This window comes from Schistocerca cancellata, chromosome 1 (assembly GCF_023864275.1).
Source record: "Schistocerca cancellata isolate TAMUIC-IGC-003103 chromosome 1, iqSchCanc2.1, whole genome shotgun sequence".
NCBI lineage: Eukaryota > Metazoa > Arthropoda > Insecta > Orthoptera > Acrididae > Schistocerca > Schistocerca cancellata.
Genome location: NC_064626.1, coordinates 16,631,723 through 16,649,119, shown reverse-complemented (window position 1 = coordinate 16,649,119; position 17,397 = coordinate 16,631,723). Strand labels below are relative to the sequence as shown.

At 37.0% G+C, this 17,397-nt stretch overlaps 1 protein-coding gene across 1 annotated transcript in view; it reads right to left on the bottom strand.

Annotated features, from left to right (window-relative positions):
* Nucleotides 1-16,411, bottom strand: part of LOC126164465 (protein flightless-1) — a 167,036-nt gene extending 150,625 nt beyond the window's left edge. The window contains exons 1-2 of the mRNA XM_049920242.1: nt 16,210-16,411; nt 9,292-9,402 (exon numbers count right to left, since the gene is read on the bottom strand). Coding sequence (XP_049776199.1) covers nt 9,292-9,402; nt 16,210-16,272 — 174 coding nt within the window. The 5' untranslated portion in view covers nt 16,273-16,411. The remainder of the gene's footprint in view (nt 1-9,291; nt 9,403-16,209) is intronic.
* Between the last annotated feature and the right edge of the window lie 986 nt (nt 16,412-17,397).

The window sequence follows — 17,397 nt, the reverse complement described above, 5'->3', positions numbered from 1 at the left end:
TAAAATTAAATTATGCAAGCTTTCAGCCGCATATCCATTGTTTCAATTTAGTGTTCTATTTACTTGTACACAGTTGAACGTGTTTACGACATGTAGCGTGTAACGTGTTGTGTGCCATGCCACCCGAAAATAAAAAAAAAAAATAAATAAATAAATAAATAAAAAAAAAAACATCGAGTCATGGATAGCTGACCATCCTGTAAAAGGTACATATGACAGAATTGTTTTATATTGTTGAGTTTGAGAGAAAAACATTTCATGCAAAAAAAAAAAAAAAAAAAAAAAAAAAAAAGAGGTTTGACAAGTCTTCATATCACAGGAATACAGAAGAAAGGACCATGACAACAACTTCTGACAACAGCTAGTTGGAAAAGCAGGGATTTGTCCAAAGGTAACCAAAAAGGTAATCCAAAGGTAACCTAAAAAGTTAGTTTAACATAGATCTATGTGAAGCACTGATTGCAAGCAATATTTCTCTTCACAAACTTACAAACCCTATCCTCAAAGACTTTCTGCGCAAATATTGCTTAAATCAAAATAAAGCAGATGAATCAACATTGCGTAAAAATTACATAGGAACAATATTTAACTGTTAGTGATTTAAAAGAAGAGCCTCCTTCTTCCTATTTAGCGGTCTGCAAAAAAACTTGAAAAAGTAAATCATTCTACGATCGTCAGATTCGTGAATGAGGGTATTAGTAAAATATTTCCAGAATCTTCTGCAGATGAAAGGGTGTTTGTGTTTATTTCAGATGCTACTCCCCATATGATCCAAGCAGGAAAAGCTCTCCGAGTATTTTATCCCAATTTGATTCATGTGATGTGCTTTGCTCACGGAGTACATCACCTTGCTGAAGAAGTACATTCCATGTTTGTGAATGTAAATAAACTGATTTCATCCTCAAAGAAAGTGTTTCTAAAGGTTCCTCGCATCAAGACCTACAAAGAGAAACTACCAAGTGAGCCTTTACCTCCCTAACCAGTGGTAACTCGTTGGGGTACATGGGTCAAAGCTGTGTTGTTTAAAATGAACATTTCGAGGCCATTAAATGGGTAGTAAACGACTTTGATAATACACAGACTTCGGCAGTTTGCCAGTGCAAGGAGGCTTTTAATGATTCTGGTATTAAAAAAGACATTGCTGTGATTAGCACTCACTTTTCCCATTTATCTGCAAGAATTAAAAAGCTTGAAACTCAAGGTTTGGCATTGAATGAGTCTATTCAGTTAATGAATAAAATTATGTATGACAGTAGTATCTGTTCCCGAAAGAACAGTTACCGTGGATGACCACGCAGCTTTGCTAGAAATGAAATGATAATTAAATGGATACCCTAGCTGCAAACAGGCAGTATGATGGGCAAACATCTATTAGGCACACTACGAATGTAGTGGTGTGGACATGTTGGGAATGTGGATCTCACGGGGAGCGTGCAAGGGTTAAGTCCTTGCAGACGCACTATCCTCTGTGCCCGCGGTGGCTCAGATGGATACAGCATCTGCCATGTAAGCAGGAGCTCCCGGGTTCGAGTCCCGGTCGGGGCACACATTTTCAACATGTCCCCAATGAAGTACATAAACGCCTGTTTGCAGCGAGGGTATCCATTTAATTATCATTTCAAGAATAAAATTATTCTAGTGAAGTCAACATTGCCGGAGGTATTCCCAACAAAACTTCAACAAAAGTTTGAAAACATTTAAAACAATAACCCCGGAGTTTGAACCCTTGTGCCAATTTGATAGTTTCATTAATGGAACTGGTGAACTTTTATGAAAAACAGTAAGTGAGCACCTAAATTCAAATACTGTACAGCCCAGTTACCTCAATTGATGTAGAACGGTCCTTTTCTGTTTATAAAAATGTTTAGAGTGAACAAAGACAAACTTACTACCAAACATTTGGAACAGTACTTGGTCACTGATGTTTACAATAGTAGAAAAATGTAAAATAAATTTTAAATGATGCTTTGGTCCAACAGTGTTAATCAAAAGTTAATACTGTTCAAAAAAATTATGATTGTATGTTGTTTTTTAAATAAAATATTATGAAGTTTTTGAGCATATCCCTCTGTGTGTGATATATCTCAAAGATGGTCCTGCACATATTGACTGTTTCACTGCAACTCACTCGCAACGCATCCGCTTATTACCAACAACAACAGCGTAGAAGGAACAATTCTTGAAACACAGTATGCATCCCCATTTTGTAAATTTTTAGAAAATAATCCCAGAAAGGCCTCCTTCCCAACATCTACCACAAAGTATTCAGAAAATGATATCAGCATTCTAAATGTGCCAATTTTTTGCGTGGCCAGCGCTCTTCCTCATAACTGATATGCACAGGTTCGACTTTGAGGTATAATGCAAGCAGTAACTACCATGTTTATTATTATTTGACCTTGCATATTTTGACACTTTTCATTCATTTTTAAGCATTTTTCATGCATATTTGCACGCATATTTTAAGGTTTTTATGATGCACATAATCTGGTTTCTAGTTATCAGTACGTGAGTGACTTTGATACAAACATTTTATACCATGTAGTTTCCATGTGTGTTGTAATTAAGAACTATGTTACGTTACATTCATTTTTTCCATGTCACTCTGAAGCAAGAAACCATATGATAGCCAAAGCATCTGTAAACTGATCCACGGATTCTCAAGGGTGACAATTTGTAACTTTCAATAAATTTATTTTTGTGGCTATAGGTAGGATTTATAAATAAATTTTAATTACCACAGTGCAGTTGTTTCCAGCATAATGGGCAATAATACATAATAGAATGTTTGAAATCCATAACAGTGGCACCTCAACTCGCGTCTCAAATAACGTAAGTATGTTGTAACACAAAGAGCTGTATTCAAATAACAACAAAAAGATTAAAAATTATAAATAGAGTCAAACAAAGAAGTTGCTTATCACTTCTTCTCTTCACAATTATAAAGGATGCAGTAATAAAAACAGTTAAGATCACATTGCAGAAGTCTTGTTTTTCGATCAAGACTTTATACGAGGAGAATCGGAAGCTATCCATGACATACTAGGCCACTGGCAAATAGAGTTTCAGAAAATGGAAAAGATCTGCAGTACAACAAAAACAGCTTGCTTGTCAGTAACTTGAAATCCCTAAACAACCCCCTTGAAGTTTGGTAATTAGGAAATTAACATAGTAGAGAACTTCAAATACTTAGATTGCTTTCTTTGTTCAGACATCACCACAAAGTGTAAAATCACCAACACAATGCAAGCAGCTTCTAAATTCTATCATTTGTCATTCATGAGTTACTGTAGGACAAAACTTTACCTTTATCTACAATGACCACACTTTATGAAACATAGCTTCCTCATAGCTTCCTCAATTTTGTCAGATGACATGGAAAGAGTTACACTGGCTACATTAGCCAGTATTATCTCCAAGAAAATGAAATATTATACCTTCAGCCTTGTCTTCAAGAAACCAGGAAGGATAAAATGAGGATATATGACACCAACTTCAACTGGAAACAAGTCCGACTGATATAATAACAATAACAACAACAACAACAACAACAATAATAATAATAATAATTTGTGGTAAGGTCTTATGGGACCAAACGGCTGAGGTCATCAGTCCCTTGATATAATAGACTGCAGGTGTGTGGACATATGTCAAGAAAGAACCATATATTGTAAATATTCCTTGATTTAGTTATCCATTTTAGCTTCTAATGCAGGTACTGCTCAAGAATGTAAGAGAGCTTATGCTCTACATAAGTTTTGGATTTCCATATAAGAACATTCCCCAGCCATGAGAATAAACACATCCACTGAAGGTAAGTGGAAACAAACAGAAAATTGGGGGGGGGGGGGGGGGGGGGGGAAGACTGAAGTTTCAAAGAACAATGTAATTCAGAATAAATTATGTAACAATCCTATTTGCAACTGACACGAAACAAAGATTTCCACAACCTTTCATTTCTTGTGGCCTATAAAATATAAATTTCAAAATTCGTAGCAAAGGCTGAGCTAAAGTTATAACTTGGAGCAGTGTGAAAATGGTTCAAATGGCTCTGAGCACTATGGGACTCAACTTCTGTGGTCATCAGTCCCCTAGAACTTAGAACTACTTAAACCTAACTAACCTAAGGACATCACACACACCCATGCCCGAGGCAGGATTCGAACCTGCGACCGTAGCAGCAGCGCGGCTCCGGACTGGAGCGCCTAGAACCGCACGACCACCGTGGCCGGCTTGGAGCAGCGTGCAATGGTTTGTGCCTACGGAGGTGCTATTAAGAGCAAATAGATAAGAAGTAGATTGAAACATACTAAGAATACAGGGTAAAAGTGCAGTTATGCTGACTGTGGCTGTTGCATTGTATGCCGATATTGGTAACATCTCACGTGATGAGCTATGGGAACTGAATATGGCAAACTGAGAACCAGTAGTCAGTCACAATACTCATTCGTAAATTCCCATGGTTCACAAATAAAGTTAGCTGACATTTTGTTCCAGTAGTTTAGAATTTAACCATGTTTGGCAAGATTGGAAATAAGACACACAATTAGTTTATTATAATGATGAAAGTTGTAATCGGTCTACACTACACATAAATCTATTATAGCAGTTATATTACTGTGATGAGATTTGCTGGCTTCACCAACTCACAACCAAATTGTCACATTCCAACATAACGTGGGTCTCAGGCTTCACTACTGCTCGCTCTTCTCAGCACAGTTTTCTTTCCACTCTCCATTTAAAAAACAAATGTAATCAATTAGTATATTTCTCCAAAAGAAGTCAAATTAGTATCTTTCACCAAAAGAAGTCATTAGATCCAATTATTATCATTGGCTACCACTGGCTTCCACAGACTATCACCCTACTGAATGTGACCAATATAAATAAATTGCCAACATCAGCACATACCACTAGCAATGTGGACATTGTAAGTGCATTTTAGCTGAATACTGCTTTAAAAGGAGTGATAATCTTAATAGAGAGGAAATGGAATACTTGTAAAAGAACACTGGAATGTTTTAGATACATGGTGCTCTGCAGCACAAATCTCACGAATTTCAAGACTATTAAAACATATCATCTAAGAAGGGTATATTTTAAAAATAAAATTATTAAGCTGGACCACTATTATGTATTTATCGTCAAATGGCATACAGTCACCATGAAGTAGCTAAGAACACTACAGTCATGTTCTTAGCGTCGGCAGTGCTCTATTTACAACCAAGAGAGTACACCAAGTCAGTGTCATTGTTAATATCATCTGGTTTTTCAGTGTTAGTGCTAGATATTGCTAATAACCGCATGATTATCACAAAGGTTGCTTCTGAACATAGTATTTTTTACATTAGCATGTGAAAACCTCTTGTGCTAGCCAGCACTTTTATTTTAAGTATGATACCTTCATCGAACAGCATGGCAATGAATTCTTTCTGAAGCTTTTACCTCTGAGGGCAAGTGAGACTTATGAAACTACGTAGACTTACCTGGCATATTAACTAATGATATTTTTGTCAGGTCTGCAGCCTGATCATCTAGATAATTACTTTTTATGCTTTCCTCCCACTTAAGGTAGAATTTATAATTGTCACTGCTTTGTAGAGGTATACAGAAATAATATGCTTGCACTTATATGTAACAAGTCTTATTAAGATATTATCATGTAGCTTCTATATTTTAGGATATTAAAATAGACTGTGAGTCTTTGGCCATTCATGCTATTGTAGCCACTGCAGTATTTTGCACAATGTGTGTCCTGAATCTTCATGTACATTTTAATCTATTTAGCTGCTTAAGATAAATGTTCGGTTATTGCTGTCATTACTAAACATTTGCTGTTGTTTGCAAATACAATGTACAGACATGTAATTAACATCAGGCCCATATCTTTGTGGCTACAAAGTACAAGATTTCTGGGCTTCAAATAAACAAACAGATACAATATATCTGTAACAAATACTAACAAAGAGATAGAGGGGCTGGCCGGTACTTACCTCAGCTCAGTACAGCCGATAGATACACATAAAACAGAACCGAAAATTTACATTCCTAGCTTTCGGAACAAATGTTCCTTCATCAGGGAGGAGAGAGGGGAAAGAAAGGGAAGAAGGGAAAGGAGATTCAGTTACTCACAACCCAGGTTATGAAGCAACAGGGAAAGGAAAATAGGGAGGGTAGCAAGGATGGAGGCATGGTTGTCAGAGGGAAGCCAAAGATATTTTACTGTAAGTACTGTGCCAGCTTCAAACCAAAGAGGATGCATACAGAGGTATATAGTATAAAGATAAACACAACTATGTAGGATGAAAAGATGCGTGAATGGCTAAAGAGGAGAAGACTGAAGAGTAAATGGGAGTGAGGTTGTTTAACGTAGGTTCAGTCCAGGGGGATGGCGGGATGAAAGGATGTGTTGGAGTGCAAGTTCCCATCTCCGCAGTTCTTGCACTCCAACACATCCTTTCATCCCGCCATCCCCCTGGACTGAACCTATGTTAAACAACCTCACTCCCATTTACTCTTCAGTCTTCTCCTCTTTCCCTTTCCTCTTTAGCCATTCACGCATCTTTTCATCCTACATAGTTGTGTTTATCTTTATACTATATACCTCTTTACTTCTGTATGCATCCTCTTTGGTTTGAAGCTGGCACAGTACTTACAGTAGAATATCTTTGGCTTCCCTCTGACAACCATGCCTCCATCCTTGCTACCCTACCTATTTTCCTTTCCCTGTTGCTTCATAGCCTGGGTTGTGAGTAACTGAATCTCCTTTCCCTTCTTCCCTTTCTTTCCCCTCTCTCCTCCCTGATGAAGGAACATTTGTTCCGAAAGCTAGGAATGTAAATTTTCGGTTCTGTTTTATGTGTATCTATCAGCTGTACTGAGCCGAGGTAAGTACTGGCCAGCCCCTCTATCTCTTTGTTAGTATTTGTTTCACATCTTTATATGAGATTTTCCATTAATCATTTAAATCACAATATATCTGTAGTCCATCTGACCTCCATTACCACATAAGAAAACTGTCTTCCAATCATTACAAAACTGATTCATACCAAGGGCTTACCAAGGCTTACCGAGGCTTACCGAGCACTTTAATACGCTGTGGGAGACCAACTGTGTGCACACCAGAAATTCTCACTGCTGCCCGACACAAGAGAAGGTACAGAACCACATTGGTGTAAGCTGGTAAAAACAGTGAATCACTACAGAGTACCACTGTCAATACTTTCTGCCACTGAGACAAGAACCATTGTTTTTTTAATGTCAGATAAAACAGGGTTTCAAATTTTAGTTGAAAGGTAACTGTTGTGTATATTTATATTGTTGTCTGGTAGTCCAATTTCAGCTGCTCCTTTAAAACATAGGCCCAACAGTTAGATGCATAGACAAACAGTTGTCTTTCATTATACAACATTATGTGGCCCTTCATAAGACAGTGCTCCGCCACTGCAGATTTCTCAGGCTGCAATAATCCCAAATGGTGATGGTGCTCAATACATCTATAGTCAGGACAATCTATTGTTTGGACACAATGGCAAAGGATTTGGAACATGCTGGTCATCCTCAGTCCTAGGTCATCTTTCACCAAGCCAAGGAGTGCTTTAACCTTGGCTGGTTGATCCAAGTATATTTTTAAAATGCTACCTGTCCTTGAAGACAGGCCCGCAGCACGTTAGGAAACCCATTGATCTTCTACTGGTTCTAGTGAATGTTCAGACTCAAAGGCATGACAGAGCTATTTGTCTGTGTAACCATTCCGCTTGAACTTGAGCTTACAGTTTTCCAGCTCTTGTGTCAAGCTTCTGCATCTGAGATGATGTAAGCCCTGTTTATGTCAGTTTTTGACAAACACCATATCCTGGAGTCCCATCACCCTTTCTGTAGGCCAATACATCTTCCTTGTGAAACTGATGCTGGAATGAAAGCAATGAAAATGATACAGGAAACAATTCTGAGCATCTGTTATATGTAGCCACAGCACAAAGATGTCGCTGATGTACCTCCAAAAACAGGCATGTTTTAAAAACACCATCCTCAGTGTCTTTTCTTCAAAATCTTCCACAAATAAATTGGCGACTACTGGGGATAATGTACCTACCACCCATACCCACTCAGTATGTTTGTCATTCAAGAAAATCTATGTCAATGTCATAACATGATGACAAAATTTTATCAGTTTGATGTCCAGTTTTTAACTAATTAACATCAATATTCTTCAAGAAAAAGAAGAGTTAACAAAGAAACTACAACAAGGCTCACAAGAAAATCACAGAGACCAAGACAAGACGACTTCAACCACTGAATAAAGATCATAGAACTGGAAATATGGTGTTAACATTTTCTGACATGAGGCCCAAGAACAGATGCTAAATACTTGACCAAGCTGTAAGTGGGCACATTAAAACTACTTACAATGGGATACAGTGCAACAGCTTCTTTATGAACTTTTGACACACTGTATCATCACAGTGAACAGCAACATTAGGCTTAAGCACATAGTTCGTTAACACACTCTTCTTCAGGAGTGAAGGTACCTTTCCTTTTACTAACTTGGTACGAGCATTCTGCAATCTTCAGTACTTTGAGTGCTTCAGTAAAAAAAAAAATGTTTTTGTCTAGGTAATGGTTCATTGAAAGGAGAATCATAGTGTTAGCTTTGTCTGCTGGTAAGATTAATAAATACAGATCTTCTCTCATGGAGTGGATTGTTGCCCTTTGACAGATAAGATATTACTGTGGGGAGGGGCATGTAATGTGTACACAACTTCTTGCCCGATTTCTTCTGGCTGGTCCTCATGAAAGCTGGACACTGCTTGCCCCAGTGAGCAAATAAATTCAGTGATGGGAAAATTCCTCGGCACAGGAGCAAACTTTAGGCTTTACACTGTTTTAATGTGTCACAAATATCTGTTAAAGAAAACATCAATTAATATCACAAATTATTCTAACCTTTCACAATTCAGTATTCTTTCCACTACAAACTACACAGGATTATAGCTGGCCACTATCAGGTGGATTTAAATCAATTAATGAGCCATGAAAGTACTGTGTTTGATTTTCACATAACCTGTGCCATTGTCCTTCAGTGTTACAAGAGTTGTATTTACATTATATTCACTTTCTATACAAGAAAGAAGGAAAAACATATTATGTCTATTTACAATAATTTGCAGTTTCAATTAATATTCACAGTTAAGCATAATCTAAAATGTTCTTATTTGAAGAAGATATTGGAAGGCAAAGTAATTTTATTTCAGTATTCAATAGATGACTACGTCAAATTCTTATACTTACTAGCTTAAGCAGCTTCCCAAGCTCTTCTGGAATTTGTGAGAGGTTAGTTCTATCTAGTTTCAACCACTGGACTCCTGTCATAAGGCGCACGGCCTCTGGAAATCTTTCATTCTGTAAATAACACAACAAAGCACTTGTAAGTAATGCTGAGTACCAATTTTTCATCAATATAAGTAATCATTTAAAAATAAAATATACCAGCTTTAGGTCAATTACAGTCTTTAAATAGCTCACTGATATACATTACAGAGCACTGGTGTAGGCACATGAACTGGAGTTCAGTGCATAAGTTCGTAATATTTATTTGTAAGTTAAATCAATAGGACAGATACACATAACAGACATTTTAGTAATCAGTAATATATTTTCCTTCACTATTTATAACAGCCTACCAACACTGGGGTAACTTTATGATTCCATGATTGTTGAAATCACATGGTTTTGAGGTGAAGATATTGTTGTTATGTTTGGAGCGCATTTTTATCCAGAAAGTAAGTTCCTTGATGGTTGTTTGATAGAGAGTAGAAAAGGTGGAAATCTGAGGGTGCAAGATCAGGGGAATAAGATAGGTGCAGAACGATTTCCCAACCCAACTCCCATAAAGAGTATTTTGTAAACCCAGCAGGAAACACGTGGGCACTATTGTGGAGTAGCATCACTTCACACAGTCTTCCTGGTCATTGTTCTTTGGTTGCATCTGCAAGATGTCTCAGTTGTTGACAACAAATTTCTGCAATGATGGTTACACCTCAGGGAAGCAATTTGTTGTACACCACACTGCCACTGTTCCAAGAGATGTATAACATTATCTTTTTTGGATGCACACATATCTTTGTATATTGAGTTGCTGCTTTGTGTGGGCTTTGTTAGCATAAAGGCACCACTTTCATCACCAGTAATAATAAAGGAGAGGGATGGTCAGTGTTGTTTATGAGCCAATTGATGACAAGCAAATAGAGATGCACTTATGGCCATCTGCTGTTTTTTGTGATTTTGGTTTAGAGCATGCGGTACCCATACGCCCGATTTTTGACCTTTCCCCATTGCATGCAAGATGGTGCAATGATCACAGTTCATCACATTTGCTATTTCTCGAGTATAATGATGTGGATCATTGTTGATTACTGTATTTAAATGATCATCATCAACTGCCAAATGTCCTCCTGAATGAGGAGATTCACTAATGTCAAAACAATCCTCCTTAAAATGAGAAAGCCATTTTCTTGCAGTGCTCTGTCCAAAATGTCTCTGGATGGCTCCACTGCTGTTACCTGTCTATTCAACTCAAACAAGAAGAATATGTTGGAAATGTTCCAATTTCTCCACTCGGCACTCCATTTTCTAAGAGTCCACAGCTCCATTCACTAATCCCAATTGACAAAATTACAATACGTACACTCAAATAGCAACAGTGAACAACAAATAAAAATAATGGCAATTGATAAATAAACCCATAGGAACCAGAATAGCAACTTGCAACAAAAAGATGCTACGAACTTAGGCATCAACCTAACAGTACTGTGCTATCATAATATGAATGTCAAGTTGCTACCGTAAAGCTACCTTAATGGGTGCTGGATCATGTATTTACATCTCAAGTAGAATACATTTAAAGCCAGAAAAGATCTGACCACAATTAGTGCATACAAAAATTTTGAACTGGCAGCAGTTCAACTAATGAAGCTAGAAACCCTGAAGAAGTTAAATCATTCTGTGCATGTATTGATTACCTGGTGGTAACGTGGACAATTTTTCAATAAGTTAGTGGAAGTTCTGAAAAGAGTCTCAGCCTCAAAAACTAACACAATTAAAATGTGGAGACATATTACCACTTGTATTAAGTGTAAAGTTGATAATAATGTCCTAAACATTTTGAACACTTTTAGCATGGCACGAATGTTAAACACTGCTACTTTGAGTGGTACCAAAAAGTTCAGTATCAGTCTTCAACTATGTGCTACTGTAAAGTATTTATACAAGCCCTTAGACACTCTGATCATTATTGTTGGATAATACAGCTAAAGACAGGTTTGGTAAAGCCAACAAAACTGCAGGCCTACAATAAAGGTCTTCTCAGGACAAAAAATACATATTGTTTCTAGATCATTGGCAAATCAATTCTGAGTTGAAGTCTGTGTCGAAGATAATGTAGTACTCAGTTCTCTGAATTCATTGCTTTAATTTTTGATCTTATTAATGAGATCCTAGATCAGAGGAAAGGCAGCACTGATCATAAATTTTTAATCAGTTTATTGTAGATCGATTTCAGCTATTATGTAGCTATCTTCCATGAAATAATATTCACGTCATGATGACTCGTCGCACATATAATTGCACATGGTACCACTTGAAGTTACAGATACAGAGGTTTCTTATCTGTAACATCAAATGGTACCATGTGCAATTATATGTATGATGAGTCATCATGACTTGGATATAATAGCACTGAAGATAACTACACAGTTGCGGAATGCAATCTGCAATAAACAGATTAAAAATTTACGACTGATTCTTCCCTTCCTCCAATACAGGTTTGATAAGTCAGCTTTGTTTAAAAAAAAGAAAGAGAAAGAAAGAAAGATAGAGTTGTTTTGTAAGCAACTCATCTTACTTCTAAACATAGTCTCCTTTGAGAGATACACGCTTTGTCCCGCAATCCTCTATCTGTTTCATCCCATTGGAAAAATAGTTTCTGTCAAACTCTGCAAAATACTCATTGACTGACTGGAAGCTTCACTTCCTCATTTGACAAAAAATTATAACCAGCAAGAAAAAGTTCAAAGTTAGGGAAAAGGAAGAAATCACTTGGCATTACATCTGGTGGATGAGGAGCCCAATTCATACACTTTCCCCATTGTTACTGCTGATATGTGGGACGGTGAATTATCCTGGTCAAAGAGCACTTCTTTGCCAACATTGGTATTTTCTCAGCCAAAGCGAGTTTTAGATGATTCAACACTGACGCATATTAATGTCCAGTTCTGGTTCTGCCCTTTTCCAAGTAACCTTTGGGGATTATTCCTTGGGAATCCCAATAACCAGTAGCCAGCATTTTAACAGCTGACAAAATGGTCTTTGCCTTCTTCAGTTCACTTTCACCAGCCTTTGTCATTTGTTTTGACTCTGGTGTTCAATGACAGATCCAGATTTCACCAACAGTCACAAATTGGCACAAAACGTCTTGTGGATTGTGTTTAATCACCACAAGACACTGTGCTGAAATGATATGCCTGATGCACTTTTGGTCAACTGTAAGCAATCGAAGAACCCACACCGGACAAACAGTTTCTTCATAGCCAATTCTACAAGCGGGATATTATCCAATCAGTTAAGATGCCTGCAGTCTCAGCAATCTCGTAAATTTTTATTCGGTGGTCTTGCAGTACCACGATTTTTTCAATCATTTAGTTTGTGATGACCTCACTTGGGCAGCCAGAGCATGTGTCATATTCAGTGCTTCTCCAACCGTGCTTAATTTCATTAATCCAAAAGTAAGTGATCTTCAACAATGGCACAGAGTCCACATGAATTCCATCCATTTCTGTTTTGATTTGTGCAGCAGTCCAATCCTTCAAATGAAAATACTTAATAGCAGCATGAAAGTCGCTTATATCCATTTTCAGTCACATTCGACACATTGACCAATTACAATAGCTGTCAAAAATGAACCGTATGCTGTACATTATGAAATTATATGGTCAAGCTTACTAATCATGAATGGGCAGCAAATATGTTACATTCTTCAATGGAAATTAACCAGACTTTTCAAACCATCTGCACAAAAGTTATCAACTGAAAACTGAGTATGGTCAAAAGAACATTGTTGAACAGGGCCCAACCTACTGAGGTAGTGCAGTTATCTCTCTGATTTCATACTCAAAAAGATGCAGTTTGCTCTGTCTGTGCATCTTTTTCCTGAATCATTTAAGGTAAATGCCTGGATAGTGCCTTCTACAAGACCATGTCCTACCATCTATACTATCATTGTAAAAACCTACTTACATATTCTGTGTGTACATATATTTCAGATAAACCAAGATGTTCAATGCCACTCATCGGCTTTGACCAATGATGTCACTCTTATCAAGCCCCAAGATGCAATGCAAAAACATACTTTCAAGATAGTGACCATTAACCTTAATTGTTTCTATGGTGCAAAAATACAAACATCAAGCACAGAATCATATAAATTGTAACAACAAACAGGCTGTTGAAGTTAATGGGACTACTGGAAGAAAGTGGGGGTTTTGTGCTAAAATCTAATACAACAAATAGGAAATCCTATTAATAGTCAAATATACAGAGCATAACCGTGACATAAACAGGGAAAAACAATAGTTTCAAGAAAGCAAAAAAGAGCAATAAAAGCAAAAAAACTGTAACTGGTATTGAGAGCATCAGCTGAGCTGGTATCTAAAACATCTGCTGAGCTATAAAGGTCAACTAGATCACACTACACAAAGCGAATAGGAAAGGCCAACAATATTTTGATAAATCATTAACATAACTAAAGGCAGTATCAACAACAGCAATTAACCTACATAAGTACATTCGAAAGACCAATAGGTTACCAATACAAAAAATCCTAAACCAAATAGCACTTTAAAAAAAGACACAATTGATAAAACTAGCAAAAAATCATGAAAAACAATGAAAGTAGTCATGACACACGTTGAAATCTTATCAAGATCTGACTGAATATTTATGAACTTTTCCTCCGACAGAAAACTGCATTATCTGCAAATATCCTGATGTTACTATAAATATTGTCTGCAAGGTCATCAACATACAACATGAGCAGCCAGGGATGCAACACATTTCCCTCAAATTGTCTTCAGGACGGGGAAGGAAATCAGCTATGACCTTTCAAAGGAACCATCCCGGCATTTTTCTGAAGTGATTTCTGTAAATCAGGGAAAACCTAAATTTGTATAACTGAATGCAGATTTGAACAGTCATCCTCCCACGTGCAAGCCCAATGTGCTAACTGCTTCGCCACCTTGGTCGGTCCCACATACACTGGACAACCTGGTTTGAGGTGCAGCGACTTTGGTCAATCTCATATCTTCTCCTCAAACATAACACTTCTCACACTCGGCAATTAACCAAGACCTCAAGCAAAGCTAAAGATCAGTATCTCACCACAACCAGGTTTTTTAACTTTCATATTAGTAGGATTCACCAACTCACAATCAAACTGTCATCTTCCATGTCAAGCTGAATGTTCAGTACAAGTCATCGGCTTTGGCAAGTGACATAATGTTAATGGCTGCAGTCAAGTCACCTTTTGGCACATATATTCACCATTTTGTTGTTAGTTGGCAAAGCTAACAAGTAAGTGTGAAGGGGAAAGGGAGGGGGGGGGGAGGGGGGAAGAAGCCTGCTATGGTGACATATTAATCTGTAGTTTACCTCGAGGTATAGGTTAGGTCAGAAGGTAATTGTTTGGTTGTGAGTTGGCAAAGCCAATGAATGTGATACTAAAAAACCTGGTTGTGTTGACACACTAATCTTTTGCTTAGTCCGTTAGAAAAAAACACCAGTAACATGTTGTAGTCATCATATTGTTGCATGCTTCCAATGTCCCTGGTGAGCTGACCACTCATATCAAACATTCCTCTATACCCCACCACCATAACTAACCTAGACCTTGCGCTAAGCTATACATCAGTTTATCACCACAAACACTTTATTTTGCTTTCACATTCATTGACTTTGAAAAAACAACAATAAAACTGTGAATAGATGCAACAAAATATAACATCACAGCAGTGATTAACATTTTCACAGTGGTCAAAGCCGATGACGAGCATCAAACATTCCTCTTGACCAGATTCAAATTTAACAATCATGGTAATCATTGCACCATAACTGAAATGACATTTAGTTTTTGCTTCCGAAAGCACTACTGAGGAGCAAGTGATATTTTACAAAACCAACTATAGTCAAATGCATCTGTAGTTATGTTCAATTCATAAAGGTGTTTTTATTTTGTACCCTTACATGCATCTATTTATTGATTTGATATTGTGAGTCATGGTCATTTTCCTCTCCTTTGACAAGCACTGCATCTGAACAATAAGGCACATGCGTGGAATGCAGCTCATTCCAGCCAACTGACAACACAGTTACAATGTTTGCCCGGGAATTTCTCCTGACAATAGCTTAGATTTATATGAGTTTACATGCTTTCAAAGCCACTGTCACTGATGATAAAATCCTATGAGCCGCTAGGCCAGGTCATATGCCTTTTCAAAATTCTTCCAAAGTAAACTTTCTTCTTCAAGAAAACTGTTCAACCATCGAGAGAAATCAGTGCAATCCTTATGAAGATCCCAGCAGAGGGAAACGTGGAGCACTGAAAGACTTCAAAGAGAAATTGATATAGCCTAGCTCAATAGATTTTATCATCAACAGCTCAGATTGCTAACATTACTGAATGGATGGCAAACAGCTCCTCACTTTCTCCTAGAATTAACAGTTCATACGTCTTAGGGCCAAATGTTAAGAAGTGGCATATAATGCGTAAGTATCTAAACATGAATGCCAAATGTTAACAAAACACACACACACACACACACACACAGTATCAACTACAAAAAACATAGTGACACTGACAATGCCCATCGATATTTCTCTAGGTGTGACAGGGGCCAAATTTTAACAAACTGCAGCTCAAGTATTGAGCATAATGGTCAATAACATCTATTGCTGGAGATCTGCCCCACCGTTTTCGGGGTGACAATGATAAACGTAATTTGTTTACAATTTTGACAACTGCAAGGTCAATGACTTATTCCACCTTTTATAAATAACAACGAGATCTATGGAATAAAACTCACGAAGCGCATAAGCTGTTCCGGATGCAAAATAGGAGCAACTGTTGCTACACAATGAATTAGTAAAATGTTTACTTACACTGAAGTCATTTCTTGTGAAGTCAACACCTCTAACAAACGGTAACACGCCAGTGTTCGCCATGATGTTAATTGACAACTTTCAATCCCTGCTCATAAATTACCTATTCCTCACAAACAAATACTATTTCGCACAAAATTCTAAAACTTCACACACGCCCACCCATACATACACCAAAATCAAAACAACCCATGACACTACTTCACCTTGGCAAAGATACACTATCCACATACCATAGATATTCCGTCAAAAACAGTTGAAACTGATAAATTTAAAAACTAAAATTACAAGTTTATGTTATTACCTTAATAACTAGCAGATTCTACAACTACAAACATTAACCGGCACTACGTGATATCATATTATAATTTTAAACGTAGTATTACTAACACGCACAATCCACAAATGCGCAAACAAATCATTTACTGCTGACAATAAAAGTGTTATTATAACTTTAACAAAATCTTTTAGCGAATAATAGCGTTTCTATACAATTTTCTTTTAACTGTGAAAGTATCGGTGTTTGTTCAATATTGTCGTTATCGAGGAGATGTGATTGTTATACTGTGCATTATTAAACTTTGAGCGCTGTCAATATATATACTTGAAAATATAATGTATTTAAAGCAAAACTTACATACAAAAAGACCACTCATCACTCAAAATCACACAATACACAGCTATGATACAAGACAAAAATTGGATGTACATGTTCAAAGCGCCAACACAAAACACAAAACCGCCTTATCCATCCTAGTATCAAACTATACAATGCCTTACCAGATACCATTAAACACATACAAAACATTGGTCACTTCAAATCTAAACTGAAGTCGTACTTGGTTGATCACTGCTTTTACACGGTAAATGAATACCTACAAAACTAAATTTTTGTGTGTTTACCCAATGCAGTCTCATTCAGAAGAACATATATATTTTATCTCCCTTTATATAGCGTAACAACATTCATTTAAGTATTCATCTTTAACTGATATATTAATGTGTGTTATTATGTACAATGGTATATTATATGTAAAACAGTTAATATTAACAAAAAAATCCAAATATCTCTTGCATCTTGCACATTGTGCAGCTGTAGATGAAAATGGATCAATAAATCAAAAATCATTTTTTTAGTTCACGTCAGAGTGATGTTGGTTGTGCATGGATTGTGTGGACGTATTCTAC